This window comes from Lampetra planeri, chromosome 16 (assembly GCF_965212315.1).
Source record: "Lampetra planeri chromosome 16, kcLamPlan1.2.h2, whole genome shotgun sequence".
NCBI lineage: Eukaryota > Metazoa > Chordata > Hyperoartia > Petromyzontiformes > Petromyzontidae > Lampetra > Lampetra planeri.
The window spans coordinates 9,540,752-9,554,482 of NC_136122.1; the positions used below are offsets into that span (position 1 = coordinate 9,540,752).

At 38.9% G+C, this 13,731-nt stretch overlaps 1 protein-coding gene across 2 annotated transcripts in view; it reads left to right on the forward strand.

Moving 5' to 3' along the window:
• Nucleotides 1–240: 240 nt before the first annotated feature.
• Nucleotides 241–13,731, forward strand: part of LOC144723015 (protein AMN1 homolog) — a 29,843-nt gene continuing 16,352 nt past the window's right edge. For both annotated transcript variants that reach the window (XR_013586127.1, XM_078601515.1), the window contains exons 1-3: nucleotides 241–473; nucleotides 6,351–6,483; nucleotides 8,831–8,960. Coding sequence is in view for 1 of the 2 variants with exons in the window: in XM_078601515.1 (XP_078457641.1) it covers nucleotides 409–473; nucleotides 6,351–6,483; nucleotides 8,831–8,960 (328 nt within the window). In the remaining variant the exon portion in view is untranslated. The remainder of the gene's footprint in view (nucleotides 474–6,350; nucleotides 6,484–8,830; nucleotides 8,961–13,731) is intronic.

Here is a 13,731-nt window from a genome sequence, read left to right on the forward strand (position 1 = left end):
CTATTTTCCTTCTACGTTACTTTACCAAGAAAATAAAATCTGTATAGTTTTAGATTTAACAGTACAGTCTTGTACAGTCGCAGCGATTTTAATGAACGCTGGCGTTCTCGGTTGCCACGGCAACTGCACCCGGACGTTCGCGCCTCGCTGTTTGGAATCCGTAGCGCGGATTGGCGCAGCGCGCTTGGTCACGTGGCTCGCGGACGAGGGCCCCTCCCCTACCCCATGCGGACTACGATTTACAAACGCACGCTCTGCAACGCTCAATGGGAAGTGGTGGCGCAGCTTAAGCCGCCCAGGCTTGTGGTGGGCCTACTTCCAGTTCGTTCATTTCCCCCTCACACGCTCGGTGTTTTCTTTGTTTGTAAACAGAGTTGTTGACTTCTCCCCCCTCCCCCCCTTGTTGTCATGACGGGGCGCGCATGGCCGATGATCCTCGATGAGGAGCGATCCCCACAGACGCTGCTGACTGCGTGAGTTGTTTACTGCGTATTCTGATTTTTTTTCTTTCAATATACACTTTGCCTCTCGTCTTGTTGCATTGTGCTTTGTCGCCGCATCGTCGAACGATGTTAGTGTCAAGCAAATAATAAATACACGACCGTTGGGGTTTTACCCGCCCCAAGGGGGTAATTTTCGCGGGCTGCCCCCATGTGTGTGGTGTGTGTGTGTGTGCCCCCCGTTGTTTGGGTTCGAGATTCTTGCCACAGTCGACGATGTTTGTAATGTTGGAGGTAGAGCAAGATCTCGGTGAAGGCGCAGCTCCTAAGCAATCGCACGCTCACGAGACGATGGGTGGATGCACGCACGCCTACGCAACATGGAGCAGTCTTTGAAAACAAAAAAAATGGTCATCCTTCAAGACTGATTGAATCCCTTCAATGCCACAATGTCATACGCTCAGTGAGCATCTACACAACCCCAGAACATTGCACGGAGATTAACACCACCGACTTGCTTTACTGCCTCCAACATTCATCTTTAGGGGTTTCAAATGGATACAGGTGCAGCCCTGCAATTGCTTGATCATACCATTCCAGCTGGAAAGGCATCTACTAGAGAGCGCTCCATAGAATCCTTCTGGAGGGTATGTTTTGCCTAGTCTTCCACGCTGGCCAGACGTCTTTGAAGAGGTGGGAGCACCCACACTTTAACCCACCACGTTCGACCTGCCAATCCACTAAATATTGGCTATGCATTTATGCTGCTGAGAAGGACGGGGAGGGATTTAGGACAATTTCCCATTTGTGATGTGGCTGATATACAGTGTTATGTTCGATAACAAAAAACAGTTCGTATTATTGTAATGGGAAAAAAATAGCATTTGAATGCAGTTGTGCGCGGAATAGGCTACGATTTTTTTACAATTTAGGATAGGGTAAGCAACTTGGAAGTTTGTAAAAGAAAGTGGCAGGAAAGTACTGTCGGTGTGATCAGGAAGGTGAGGCTGTGATGGGTGGGACACGCGTGCGGTATTTCGAAGGGCAGGTGACTGAGACGGGCAACAGTGAGTGACACCCAGAGGTTGGCAATCCTTAACGGAAGACCAAAAGCAAGATATGTGGGTGGGATATTGTCAGAGTGCTGAGCAAGTGGTGAATAATTGTGGTGAAAGCATGTCTGACTCCAAGTGTATTTTGATATTTCATGCAATCTCATTGTAGCTGTACCATTCATGTAAATTATTTTAATTATTTCTAAATATTTTTTTTAGGCTGTGTTTGTGAGAACTTGGATGACTGCATCACTTCCAGTAAGTTGCCTTTTCATAGTCTACAAAGGCTAGGCATAATGGTATTTGATATTTAAACAATTTTCCAGTATGTTATTCATAGTGTGTGTGCTCAATGAGAGAGAAACCTTTCTTAAAACCAGCTTGCTCAAGCAGTTGGTTGGCATCTAAGTTTTGCATGATTGTGTTTGCAATGATCCCCTTTAACACTTTATATGTCTGTATGCAGAAAGAGGAATAATGGCCCTGTCGTTCTCCAAGTCATTTTTTTCTCACAATTATGGTGTTTTCTATGTAGAAAATTAGTAAATACTGAAGTCACAATTTTTTATACCCAAAATCTGTTCCCACTTTTTCGATGCGCCACATAGTCCATCCGGTCAAGGAGCTTTCCCAGTTTTCTTTCTACAAAGGGCACTATTTACTTATTTGCATGACCTCTGCAACTAACTCTTGTGAAAACATCCTGGGATATATTTTTACTATTATAATTTTCAATAACAAAAAATACTGCATTCGTTTTAATATTGTGTGGCATGCACATAATAGTTCAATCATGATCTCTTAAGACTGCTATTTTTTAATTACCAATCACCAACTTCCTTTTTTCTGCTGTCATGCTCACATTACTTGTTTCCAAAAATATGGGTTTTCCTCCTGAATGATGGCTGCTGGATTTGACCGTTGTTACATAAAACACGCATATTTTGGCAAATCAAATATTATATGAATGGAGACGGAACTAAGAGACGTAAATTGGGACATATTTGAACTCAGTGAGATGAGGACAGCAGAGAATGCCATACATTTTAATAGTGAAACGGGTTTTTTTTTTATCTGAGGAGTGGGATTTTAGTCTCCGGAAATCAAGCATAGAGTTTTAAAATTCAATAATATTCACAGTGAGATTTGCCCAGCTAACAATAAGGATCTTGAATCACTGTAAGTTAAAGATAATTTAAATATAAGCACCAACATGACTAAATCTATCATAGCCATGACTAAATATATGAAAAAATTAAGATACTTATAAATAATGACAAAGTAAACTATATCATCATAATGTGTGACTTCAGTGTAAGTAAAATATGCACATCTGAGCTGAAGCTGAGTAAAGGTGGCATATGGGGATACATGCGAGATAGGAGAACATCTGAATACTGTAGTTTCCAGCCAGCATGAAAATTAAGATAACTGTAATGAACGCCTTTTTCAAAATTGAGTCGTCAATAAAATTGACATGGAGGAGCCCAAATAGAGAAATTGAAATGAAATTTACTTGCTTCTCATGCACAAAAAACTCAACATGATTCTCTTGGACAACCTCCAGATTGTCAGGGTGGTCTTTGCACCCAGTAAATTCAACACATGAAGTGATCACAGCCTGTCACAATGAAAATTATGCTTCAGCATTGCCACACAGAAAAAAATACTAATTACGGGCAAAAATAAACAGTTAACATTTAAATCTAATTCAATGTCATGTGGCTGGTTGTATTTATAATATATTGTGTAATATATAGTACAGTGTAGTAAGTGTTAGTGGCGCCTTCTATTGGCTTTGACATAATTCTTCACGGGACACTAATTACTTGGTTCACTGATGATGGGAATTGTATATTTGTAAGTGTTAAACGTGAGACTTAAAGCAATTAAGAACGTTAGGCAGACCCTTTGTCAAGTGTAAAACTAGTACACCTCTCTGCCATAATTTTGGGACCCAAATAAAAAAAGAGATATATTACAGATTATGCCTTGTTATAAGCATAGACTTGACTGTTGGTGGCATATAAGCTTTCTAACTCTTCCAGAACATAATTTAAATCCGGTGCTTCAATTTGCATTCGGGAATTTCTTGTCCACGATCATTTGTATGTATTTTAATAGACATGTTTTTTATACCAGTGTTTCTCAGATAGGATATTTAACATGGTGGCAATGGTAAGAGCACCCAATTCACATTGGCAAGATCGTGAGTTTAAATCCCATGAAGGAGTTGACCAGTCCATCATCTGTCAAAAGTTGATAAATCAGTTACACTAAGTGAAAATAAAATAGCGATTACCCGTACATCATGGGACCTCCTTTGCCGGTACCAAAATATTAGAATAGGTTTTTCCCCTTTTTCTGGCAAAAAAAAACCTTCTACAAGGAATCATGTCTGCATTAACCGCAATACTTGTGGTCAAAATGCGAACAAAAAACATCCTCTGAAAATATATGCATTGTCTTTGAAACTGATTGGTCCACACCACAGTTTTTTTTTAGCCTTGTCTCAAAACGGTGTTAGACCAGAGGACTCCAAAAGACAATGCATATATTGTCAGAGGATGTTTTTTGTTTGCATTTTGACCGCAAGTATTGTGGTTAATGCAGTTATTATTCCTTGTAAAAGGTGTTTTTTTTGTTGCCTGAAAAAAGGGGAAAAATCCTATTCTCAAAAAAGCGATTGTTCTATCGATAGATTCATATAAATATTCGGTTCAGTTCAGTATTATTTCATGACGCAGGTGAATAATATTCAGTCATAGGCTGCTTTGTAAGAGAGACCCACTAAGTACCTTATACGAGATATCAGATCGTTATCATACATAACAACAACTAACAATATACACAATAACAACAAATATAGCAACGCAATGTAAGCGCTTCAACATTCAAAGGTATACAATCAAGGGCAAATCTGGAATGTATAACACTATCTCAGCACCACAAAGGAGATGAGTTCAGCTTGACTTGGATATATATGTTCCAATATGTATGATTTGGTAAGAAAGACCTGGTAATCCAGAGCTGTAAAGTTAATGCATGCATGTATTTGTGTACAGAAATGCTTATACATACACAATAACATATTCATTCAGCACCTTGCACATGAAGTAAATTGTATTTTTGTGAATATGGAAACATTAATTGTAGTGGTTATAGGTTATAGGAAAAATATACAGGCATACCTCGTATAGCTTTCGGGGTGCATTCTTGGTAAATGGAGGGCTATAAGAAACAGCGCTATTGGACAACATTATAACATGGTTACAATGGAGATGCATTACCGACCGCTATTTTCTTTTACCTGTATATGAGCTTCATTGGGGTATCAGTAATAGCCTTAATAATGATACTGTAGACATGATAAATGTATTAAAGCATTTCATAAATTAAATAACGTTTAATGATTACATGAAAAAAATACAATAGGATATGTACTCACCAGTGCATTCGGTCAGAGCTTGCATCGGATAAACCACCGTCTTCCGTACACACATTCCCTGGGAAGCTATAAAGTCCTAACCAATGGGATTACTCGATCCATGGATCACCAATGATTGATGCAGCGATTAACCCTCAATTAATCGATAATCACCGATTCAGGTTCCATAAGTCCATATATGGGCCAAGACACGCCCTTAGGGGCAACGCCATGCCTACTTTCATATATGGGCTGATCCTCGAAGGAACTTCCCTCGAGGACAAAGAGCGTTATAACGAAACATAGCTATAAGAGGAATCGCTATAAGATGTATGCCTGTATACACCTGAACACATTGGACTTATGCCATTTGTACATAGAATAATTACCTTTAAAATAAGTGCACCTTTGCTGATGTGACTTTTTATTTTGTCATCAAAACTTTTTTGATTTCCCTTAGTATCATCGTAAATATGCCAATTATTTCCTTTCGGCAGTTTGATATACATGAAGTGATAAAGTGTTAACTACAATGTCTTGCACTCCATCTAATGGCACTGTTGATTAATTAATGTTCTGGGACTAATTGGCCTCTGGAGGAATGTAGCTGGAAGCATAATGCAAGTGATGCTTCGTAATTTTGTACTCCGTGAAGCTCATGCAAATTCGGATGTGGTTAAACATCAAACCATGGCTTGAGCTTCAAAAATCCTAGTTGCCATTCACCCTCATTACATTTTTATAGATGTACTATTTTAGATTTTACAGGCATGCACTAATATGTGCTGACATTTTTTGTTTAATGCTCAATATAAGATTTGTGATTGAGTGTAATTACACATACAATCGAACATTCTTTTTAAAAAAGCTTTGAAAATTCCATATTAATATTAGCGAAGTGGTCTTGTGAATACATGTTTTTATTACAACTGTCAAATATTAAATAAGTATTAAAATTCAGTTTACAATACCTTTTATACATTATCACTTTCTATTTTTTTCACGCTAGTGCATACAAAATATATAACATGAAGCGTACATCTTTTATTTAGTTTTTTATGTGCTGTCCATAAATAATGTTAGGAAAACTAGAATTGCTCTTTATTTGAATGCAATTTTCGTTGTTGCCCCGGGTATCCATAACTCATTGTTATAGCTCCAGGCGACATTGCTAAAATAGTGTGACTAGAATAAACTGCATAAATCTACATGGTTTACTTTAAACAGTGTATTATGGGAGGTACCAGTGAAAGGCGTTCCATAACGTACAGTATTCGGCATATATGTTGAACTTTTTTCACACCGTATGCAGTCAACCGTGCTAATCGGAGGTGCGGTGGAAGGACAACAAACTAAACAAAAAAATATGTCGAGATGCAACAAGCCGTGAAGACATTCATACAAACTGACCTCGACGTTGTTTCGCAGGAGTTTGCAGATTGTGGCGCGTGCATTTCCACGCTACTCCGGGGACGTGGAGCAGTTGCCGCACAACCTCAAAACCAAACTCCTCTACCTGCTGGTCAAGCAAGGAGAGATCACTGACCAGAACATCGGCAAGGTGTGTTTTCTGATCATTTTAGTAAGAACAGTATTGCGACTTTGAGAATATACAACGTGTTAACATTTCCAATGCATCATCAAATAGGGTTAAAGTGAATTTGTCTTTTGCTGATTTGATTTCGTTTTTTTTCCCCACATACCCATTCACATTAGCCCACAGTGCAGTTGTATGTCATTTATAAACTTGCGCAGTTGACACAATTTTACACCTCAAATAAAGGGGAATGGAGAGAATGTCTTATTTTATGCTAAGGGTTACAGCCCTTTACTGCTCCACTATGCTAAGTTGAGAATTTTTAGTTAAGAATGGGAGAATTGGTTCAGTTGTTATTTGTTGATTGACACCAATTGCTTAAGGGAAAAAAATGCTGTATTGCACAAGTAGGTTTGTGTAATTTCACATATAAGTCATGGAGGGGTTTTTCCAATAAATTACAAAGACCATGACTGTTTACACGGCTGTGGTTGTTATTCAATGTGACAAGCAGAAACGTAAATCTGAGCTGCACACGTTTGAATTTAGATCTGCATGTGCAACAAATAGAGCAGCCATAACCGTATTATATAGCAGAGCATCATTTGTGCGAAAAATATCCCTTTGACTGCTGCATATCTGCGATGTAATGCTATACTGGGGATTTCCATGCACATTCACCAAACATTGTTGCGGCTCTTTCCAAAGATGCAGAGATTTGAATACTTCACACTGGCAAAATAATGTTTGTGAATATTAGCAAGCATGAACAACAAAAAAGAAAATTGTGGGCAGCCGGGCAATGCTGGCATATTGCCATTACACACTTAACATTTGAGCACACAGACACTCAAGTATCTTAGAGGATGTTAACATTTAATTGAATTAAGTCCTTTCTGACATGTTAGGCATAATGTAACATCATTGCTGACAGTACATATCAAATCATTTAAGGATGAACTACATCAATATACCATTGGAGGGAAATGGCTCTGACGAAGTGCAAAAATGCAGATTATATTAATTATGCAGTATCCAAGAAGACACCAATTACTGGTGATGGTGATGTTAAGTGGTACAGTATGAGTATGCATAGACTCTAACGACTCACTGATATGCTAAAATTGTTGATCGCATGTAGAGACACGTTGTTTTATACTAAGTCTATTGCTACTTTATATGATTCTAGATCAGGGGTGGGGAATGTCCGGCCCGCGGGCCATATAAGGCCCACGAAATAATTTGGTCTAGCCCTGCCAAGGCAACCGCAGGCGGGACTCGAAATTCAATAAATCTAGGAGCAAACCTGGAAAAACAGTTGCGAGTAGCAACATCATCAATACCAGCTAACATCACATGCCTCACCAAAGAGAAGCAGTTCCAGCCATCACATTAGGGGTGAGTTAATTAAATGTTTGACCAAATATAACAGGCTAATTTTTAAGTTGATACTTTTGTATGGAATGATGTTATAAATATCCAAATGGCACTTGGCAGAAAAAGGTTCCCCACCCCTGTTTTAGATGCAGCTTGAAAGTTATAATACTACAGTGCGCCTAAATTTGGAAAACGATGCTAATAGTTATGCTTTGACCAAATCACCTGGAATGTGCCTGATCCCATCAAACCTCGAAGCTAAGCAGGTTTGAGCCTGGATAGTGCTTTGATGGGCAAGGATCGTGTACAAAAATAGATTTCTACTGGGCATTGTGGTGTAATGTAGCCATGTACCCTTCATGGTCTGCAAGACATAGTAGGGTGGCACTCATTCAGCAGTGGACTGACAAATAAACAGGTCGTTCATGTACACACTTACATTTCAGCAACATCTCAAGTATAAATGAACAACAATAACTTGCTGATCTCGTCAAGGAACATAAACCATCACACAAACTCTGGTCATCATCGCAGTGACTATTGGCTAGCAATCGAATGAATACAGTCACTGCATCGTGCATTTTTGGATGCACTTTTCTGGCCGTCTGGAATGCTGTGCCTTCCGATATTAGGGAGCCACTAGAGAATATGCACTCTTAAAAATAGATTCAAAACTAATTTCTTTAAAAGAGATTTTTGTTTTTAGTTTGTTGTCCTTCCCCCACACCTGATTAGGACGGTTGGCTACGTATGGTGCGAAAGAAGTTCAACATACATATATGAAAGTCTAATGACTTCTTTCTGATGAATCTTCGTGATATGTTGCCGACAGTATGCAAACCACTGAACATATGTTTGCCTATTTTATTTTACAAACAGTGTGATTGCACGCAGTAGATTGTGCCTTTAAGTATGTTCCATGCAGACAGCATGTAAAGGGTGTGAATGAAACTTGTGCCTTGACCATATCTATCGGTGGGGTCTGTTGTGGCAGTTTGTGAACCCTCAGGTGAAAAAGTTGAACTTCTCTCGGTGCAGAATCACGGATGAGTGCCTGAGGCAGCTGACTTCATGCAAGCTCCTTCTCGTATTAATACTGAACAACACCAATGTCACATCCGAAGGTATATAGATTGCACAACATTCACAAAATATTATTGAATTAAAATAGGCAGATGCTTGATATAGTATATATTCGAGTTTCGTAGCTTAAAATACTTTTCATATTGTACATGTACAAAGTGTGTGAATGTTGCGTGTAGGATAAGGATACAATAATGTAATTCCATTGATAGCACAAAAGAAGACCAAACCCATGTTATTGTACACTAGCGCTGCATTTACACTGGATACATGGCTGGGGTGGAGGGTGATGTCAGCACGCACAAACCCAGCTCAACTCAACTGGATGTGGGTGATGTCACCAGACAAATGTGCATGGCAATGTCGCCACTGCGCATGTGCACTTCCCGCCCGCACGCCAGCCAGCCATTCAGGAAGGCAGCCAGCAAAACTTTACACACATAGACAATATTGTGCATTCATATTTTTTTATTTTTGATTGATAAAAACAAGGAATATACCACAATCCATTAGTGATTGATACTGGCCTTAAACTCTTAACTGCAAATGTGTCGGTAAGGTATTTTATTATCGAAACATCCAGTACAAAATTTCAACAGCATTTTTCAAATAGCTTATTCAATGAAAGGTATGCAGGAAATATCACACTATATTTTGCTTATTAAGTATCCAATAATGAACTTGCTTTGCAGTAAAATACACGCATAATGAAGTAATTTGTACCAGGGGGGAAAAATTGCCTGGCTGTGATTGATACTGGTGAAAAAGTATAATAACAATTCAGTCACTCGCAAAGACTTCTCATTAGAAAATGCAATGAAATTCAGATAAAATGCCATGTTGTACAGAGCTTAAATCAATAGGGCAAGTCCCAGTGCTTGTCCATTGCATGACTTCTTGCAGAATTCTCTGTGCGTAGCCCTGATGAATTGCTGATTATCATTAATTTCTGATGAAATGTCAATGCCTTATTCCATGCAACCGATGTTTTAAGAATAAGCATGGGTATACCGCAGAATCAAAGGGCAGTGCAACAATGGGCCAATAAATAAATGAAAAGCGCGTTCATTGTGTATGCGCATAACAGAGGAGCACTCATGCTGCCTTGTCTACCATCACAGAGGTGAACTGGTTAATCAAAGCCCACTCGACACGACTTAACATTTGTTTAAACCAAAAAGATGCCTTAGCAGAACCTGAATAAAATTTGCATTTTGAGTAGCCAGAAACAATAAGCTTGTATTAAGCCACTTGCGCTTTAGCCTATTGTCATGTGTTCCGTCATGTGGCATTGTAATCTGTTTGTGGTCCTTAGTTCTAAAAGTATCCGAATTGGAAAATGTTTGAAGGCAGATTGTCAATAATGCAGGTTAGGATGAGGGATGTTCTGTTTTGTTCTTGTCTGTTGGTGATAGGTGACCCGATGCTGGAAATGGTTTAATTTACAAATAACCTTTTGTGTTTCTCTGCTGATTGCAATAAATATGCAAATTGCCACTTAGAACAAATCACTAGTTTTGTAAAGGTTACTGTGACATACAATTGAGGTAGTTCTTTTACTTGTTAAATTTATTCAGTGCAGTTGTCTTCCTACATTCGTGGGAGTTTTTTAAATAAATCAGTGCGCGCGTGATTTTTTCATAACAATTTACATATGCTATGGATAACGGTTTTATTTTTAAATGTGGCCTACTATTTAAACTATATTAAATTAAAAAAATGTAATATTACGTTTTGTATTTTGACATCCAGCACTGTTAGAAATTATTCAATATTAACATCCCTATTGTATAATTATTAAAACCATTTAAAGCAGAACATTTTCTTTTGTAATTGTGTTCTTAAAGAGGAAAAAAATACAATGCTCCCTTTAGGATAAAGCTGGATTCGAAAGGCATTTCAATTCCATTATTGTAATGTTTTCAATTACTGCTATAATGATTATTTCTTTTTTCTCTGCTCCATTTGCCATTACCCTCATTCACGGGACACATTGCGTTTTTGCTTATCGCCCCGCATTCATAGTGGGGACCGAGGTGAGGGATGCAGAATTAGACAAGGTAATGAGAGACCCCTTTCGGTGCCGGGAAGGCATAAGTGGGTGAGGCGAGACCGCAGGGTTACCAAAATCATGACCGACATATTCCATCGTGCCCCCTCTTCTCCCTGCGGGGTTATTCTACAAAGGCTGCCCTTTATCGTTGGGCCACGGCCTGTCAGCACCCGACAAAGGCACGTAATTAGAGCTTCGTTAAGCAAAGGCGGCAAGTGAGAATTGCGGCTGGATGAATGGCAGCCTTGCAATGGCTGTTTTTCTGATAAGATCACTGCAGCCCCAGTGATAAGGTCATGGTTGTTCAAACAGTGGCTCGGAATATATAAACAGCTGAGAAATGTTTCAAATAATCATACCATTATATTGGATTGTGCAAGATTAAAAATAAAGCTTATTTTGGTTTTCCACTTAATGCTAATTATTATTTATTAAAAACAACTCTAAATAATAAAATATATGTTTTTTTTGAACAATGCAATAAAAAGTGCATTGTACCGCATTTATTCTCAGGCGCTGTAGGCATGTGCATCATGTATACTTGCTTACAATTTACAGTGACCAAAAAACATAAATGTATTGCCATGCCAGCACAGAGCTGCATTAAGTCGCAGCCATTTCCAGTGCACAACACGTACTGGTTAAGCGCCGCGCTTGCATTCTTCACATTAAATGTGCCTCGAAGTGACTTTCCCCTCATTTGCCACCTGTGCTAATGAAGGAACAAAAAAAAGCAGCTAATTACCGCTCCACGGAGCGCACGGGTGCGGGGGAAGCATAGCCGGCTCCAAATGCAAATTTGAGCATGTCCGGCAGGGATTCTTTTGATGATGCAGTTGAGGAAGGTATTGGGATGTTGGGGGGCGGGGCGGGGGCCGCAGGAGGCGGGGTGTTAATGGAACAGTGCACAGCATGCGGTCAACTGTCACAGCGGTCAGTGGGGGGAGTTCGGAGCACTTGCTGTGTGCTGTCATCAGCTGGCATTTAACTTTTCTTCCGTGCACATTCGAATAACTAAGCACTTCTGTAATGTACTATAAATAGTGGGAACCTTAAGAGGTTTCATGAGTCGAGTTAGAACATTACCAACTTTGCATCAACTTTAAATGGGTGCTCATTTAAACTTTTATAGTTGAATGGTATTGTAATACTTTTACTTCACACATGCCTATATCCTTGATCTCATCAGATCCCGGGAAGCTTAGCAGATTGGAGTGCTTGGATGGGTGACCACAATGCATTCGGGTGTGAAAGGCTATGGAGTAAAGTCCATTCTTCTGTACTGCATTGCTCTTCATCTGCTCCCAGTATTCACCAATTACCACGGTCAATCCTTATGACCCGCATGGCATGGGAAGACCCTTATCCAGCAGTGGATTGACTCAAGGGCTGTACGTGAACTTCACAACTTGCGTGCATTTTTTTACAATTAAATATTAATGTCTGGATTTAATGTGCGCTGGAAATGTACGTTTCATGATTAGAATTGATTCTTATGCTTACAAGACACACGTCGAATCACCCGATTATTTATGATTTCTACTGCACGTTTTTAAAACTAAATTCAACAGATTCATAATATATACCATAAATTTTACATGCACCGCAAGTGAAAAAACAGAATCGATTTATGAACTGAATCGTGACCCTGAATAGTGACAATTCATCAATTCATGGAGGGGGAAAGGGGGAGGGGTGCATTTTCACATCCCAGATGCATACTGCTGAACGTGAGTGGCAGGGTTAGTAGAAAGACACGGCTGCTCACGTGCAAGTCTGAGGTCCCCATTTCAGCCACCGTTATTTTGTTGTTATCGATGCTCTTCTTAAGTTGTCCGTACCGCTTTGCATATAGCCATGCTATTGTTAACTGTATTTGGTAGCAAATAAAGCAAACTGCAAATAAATAAAAAATAATTTAAGTGATACCTGAGTCACGACTATCAGTGCACAGTCGTTTAACACTACCGTTTGTGCACAATTAAATGTAGAAAATAAGGAACATACTTTTCCGTGATATGTTTTGTTCTTTTAGAAGAAAAAAAACCAGTGTGGATGTTTATATTAAATTAAAGAAATACAATTCTGGAATGTTTTTTGCGTAATTTTTTTACCTTTAAACAGTAAAACTAACCACCATCAATATAAACCCATTTGGACAGGCTCATGGAAAGAACATCTGTGTTTGGGTGTGGATTAGCATTTGTTTGCACAATAGCCACCATTAATTGCACCCAATGTAACAATACTTTCGACAATTATAAATAGACAAGAGGGTTCCTTATACTTTCTTACAAGCAGGAAGAGTAAACGATCAGCAATTTAGGAGTGTACATAACCATGTACATTTTCCTTTCCGTTAAACTGGCTAAAGACCATGTGCGTCATGCAGTGTCCTCTTGTATGCTATATTTTAAAGTCCTCACACAAAGTTGGAGAATTAAATATGTTCTATTTATGACCTTTCAGATTATTGGCTGGTGATGTCGTAATGATCCGTTCAGTATGAACGAATCTGGTGTATCATGAACTTGACCATAAACACCTTTGACCTCTAGACCATCAAACATCCAATACTTATTACATTTTCATGACGCTGTAATTTTGCCTTTTATAAAATGCGTACTTGTAGTCTACTGTACGTAAGTGTGTTGTACAATTATAATAGATTTTTACATTTGACTTTTTCGTTATTGTTGTCTAGTGGCACACGCCTCTAATATATGATTTTAAGGCAAATATTGGTGGTTCACATTGAT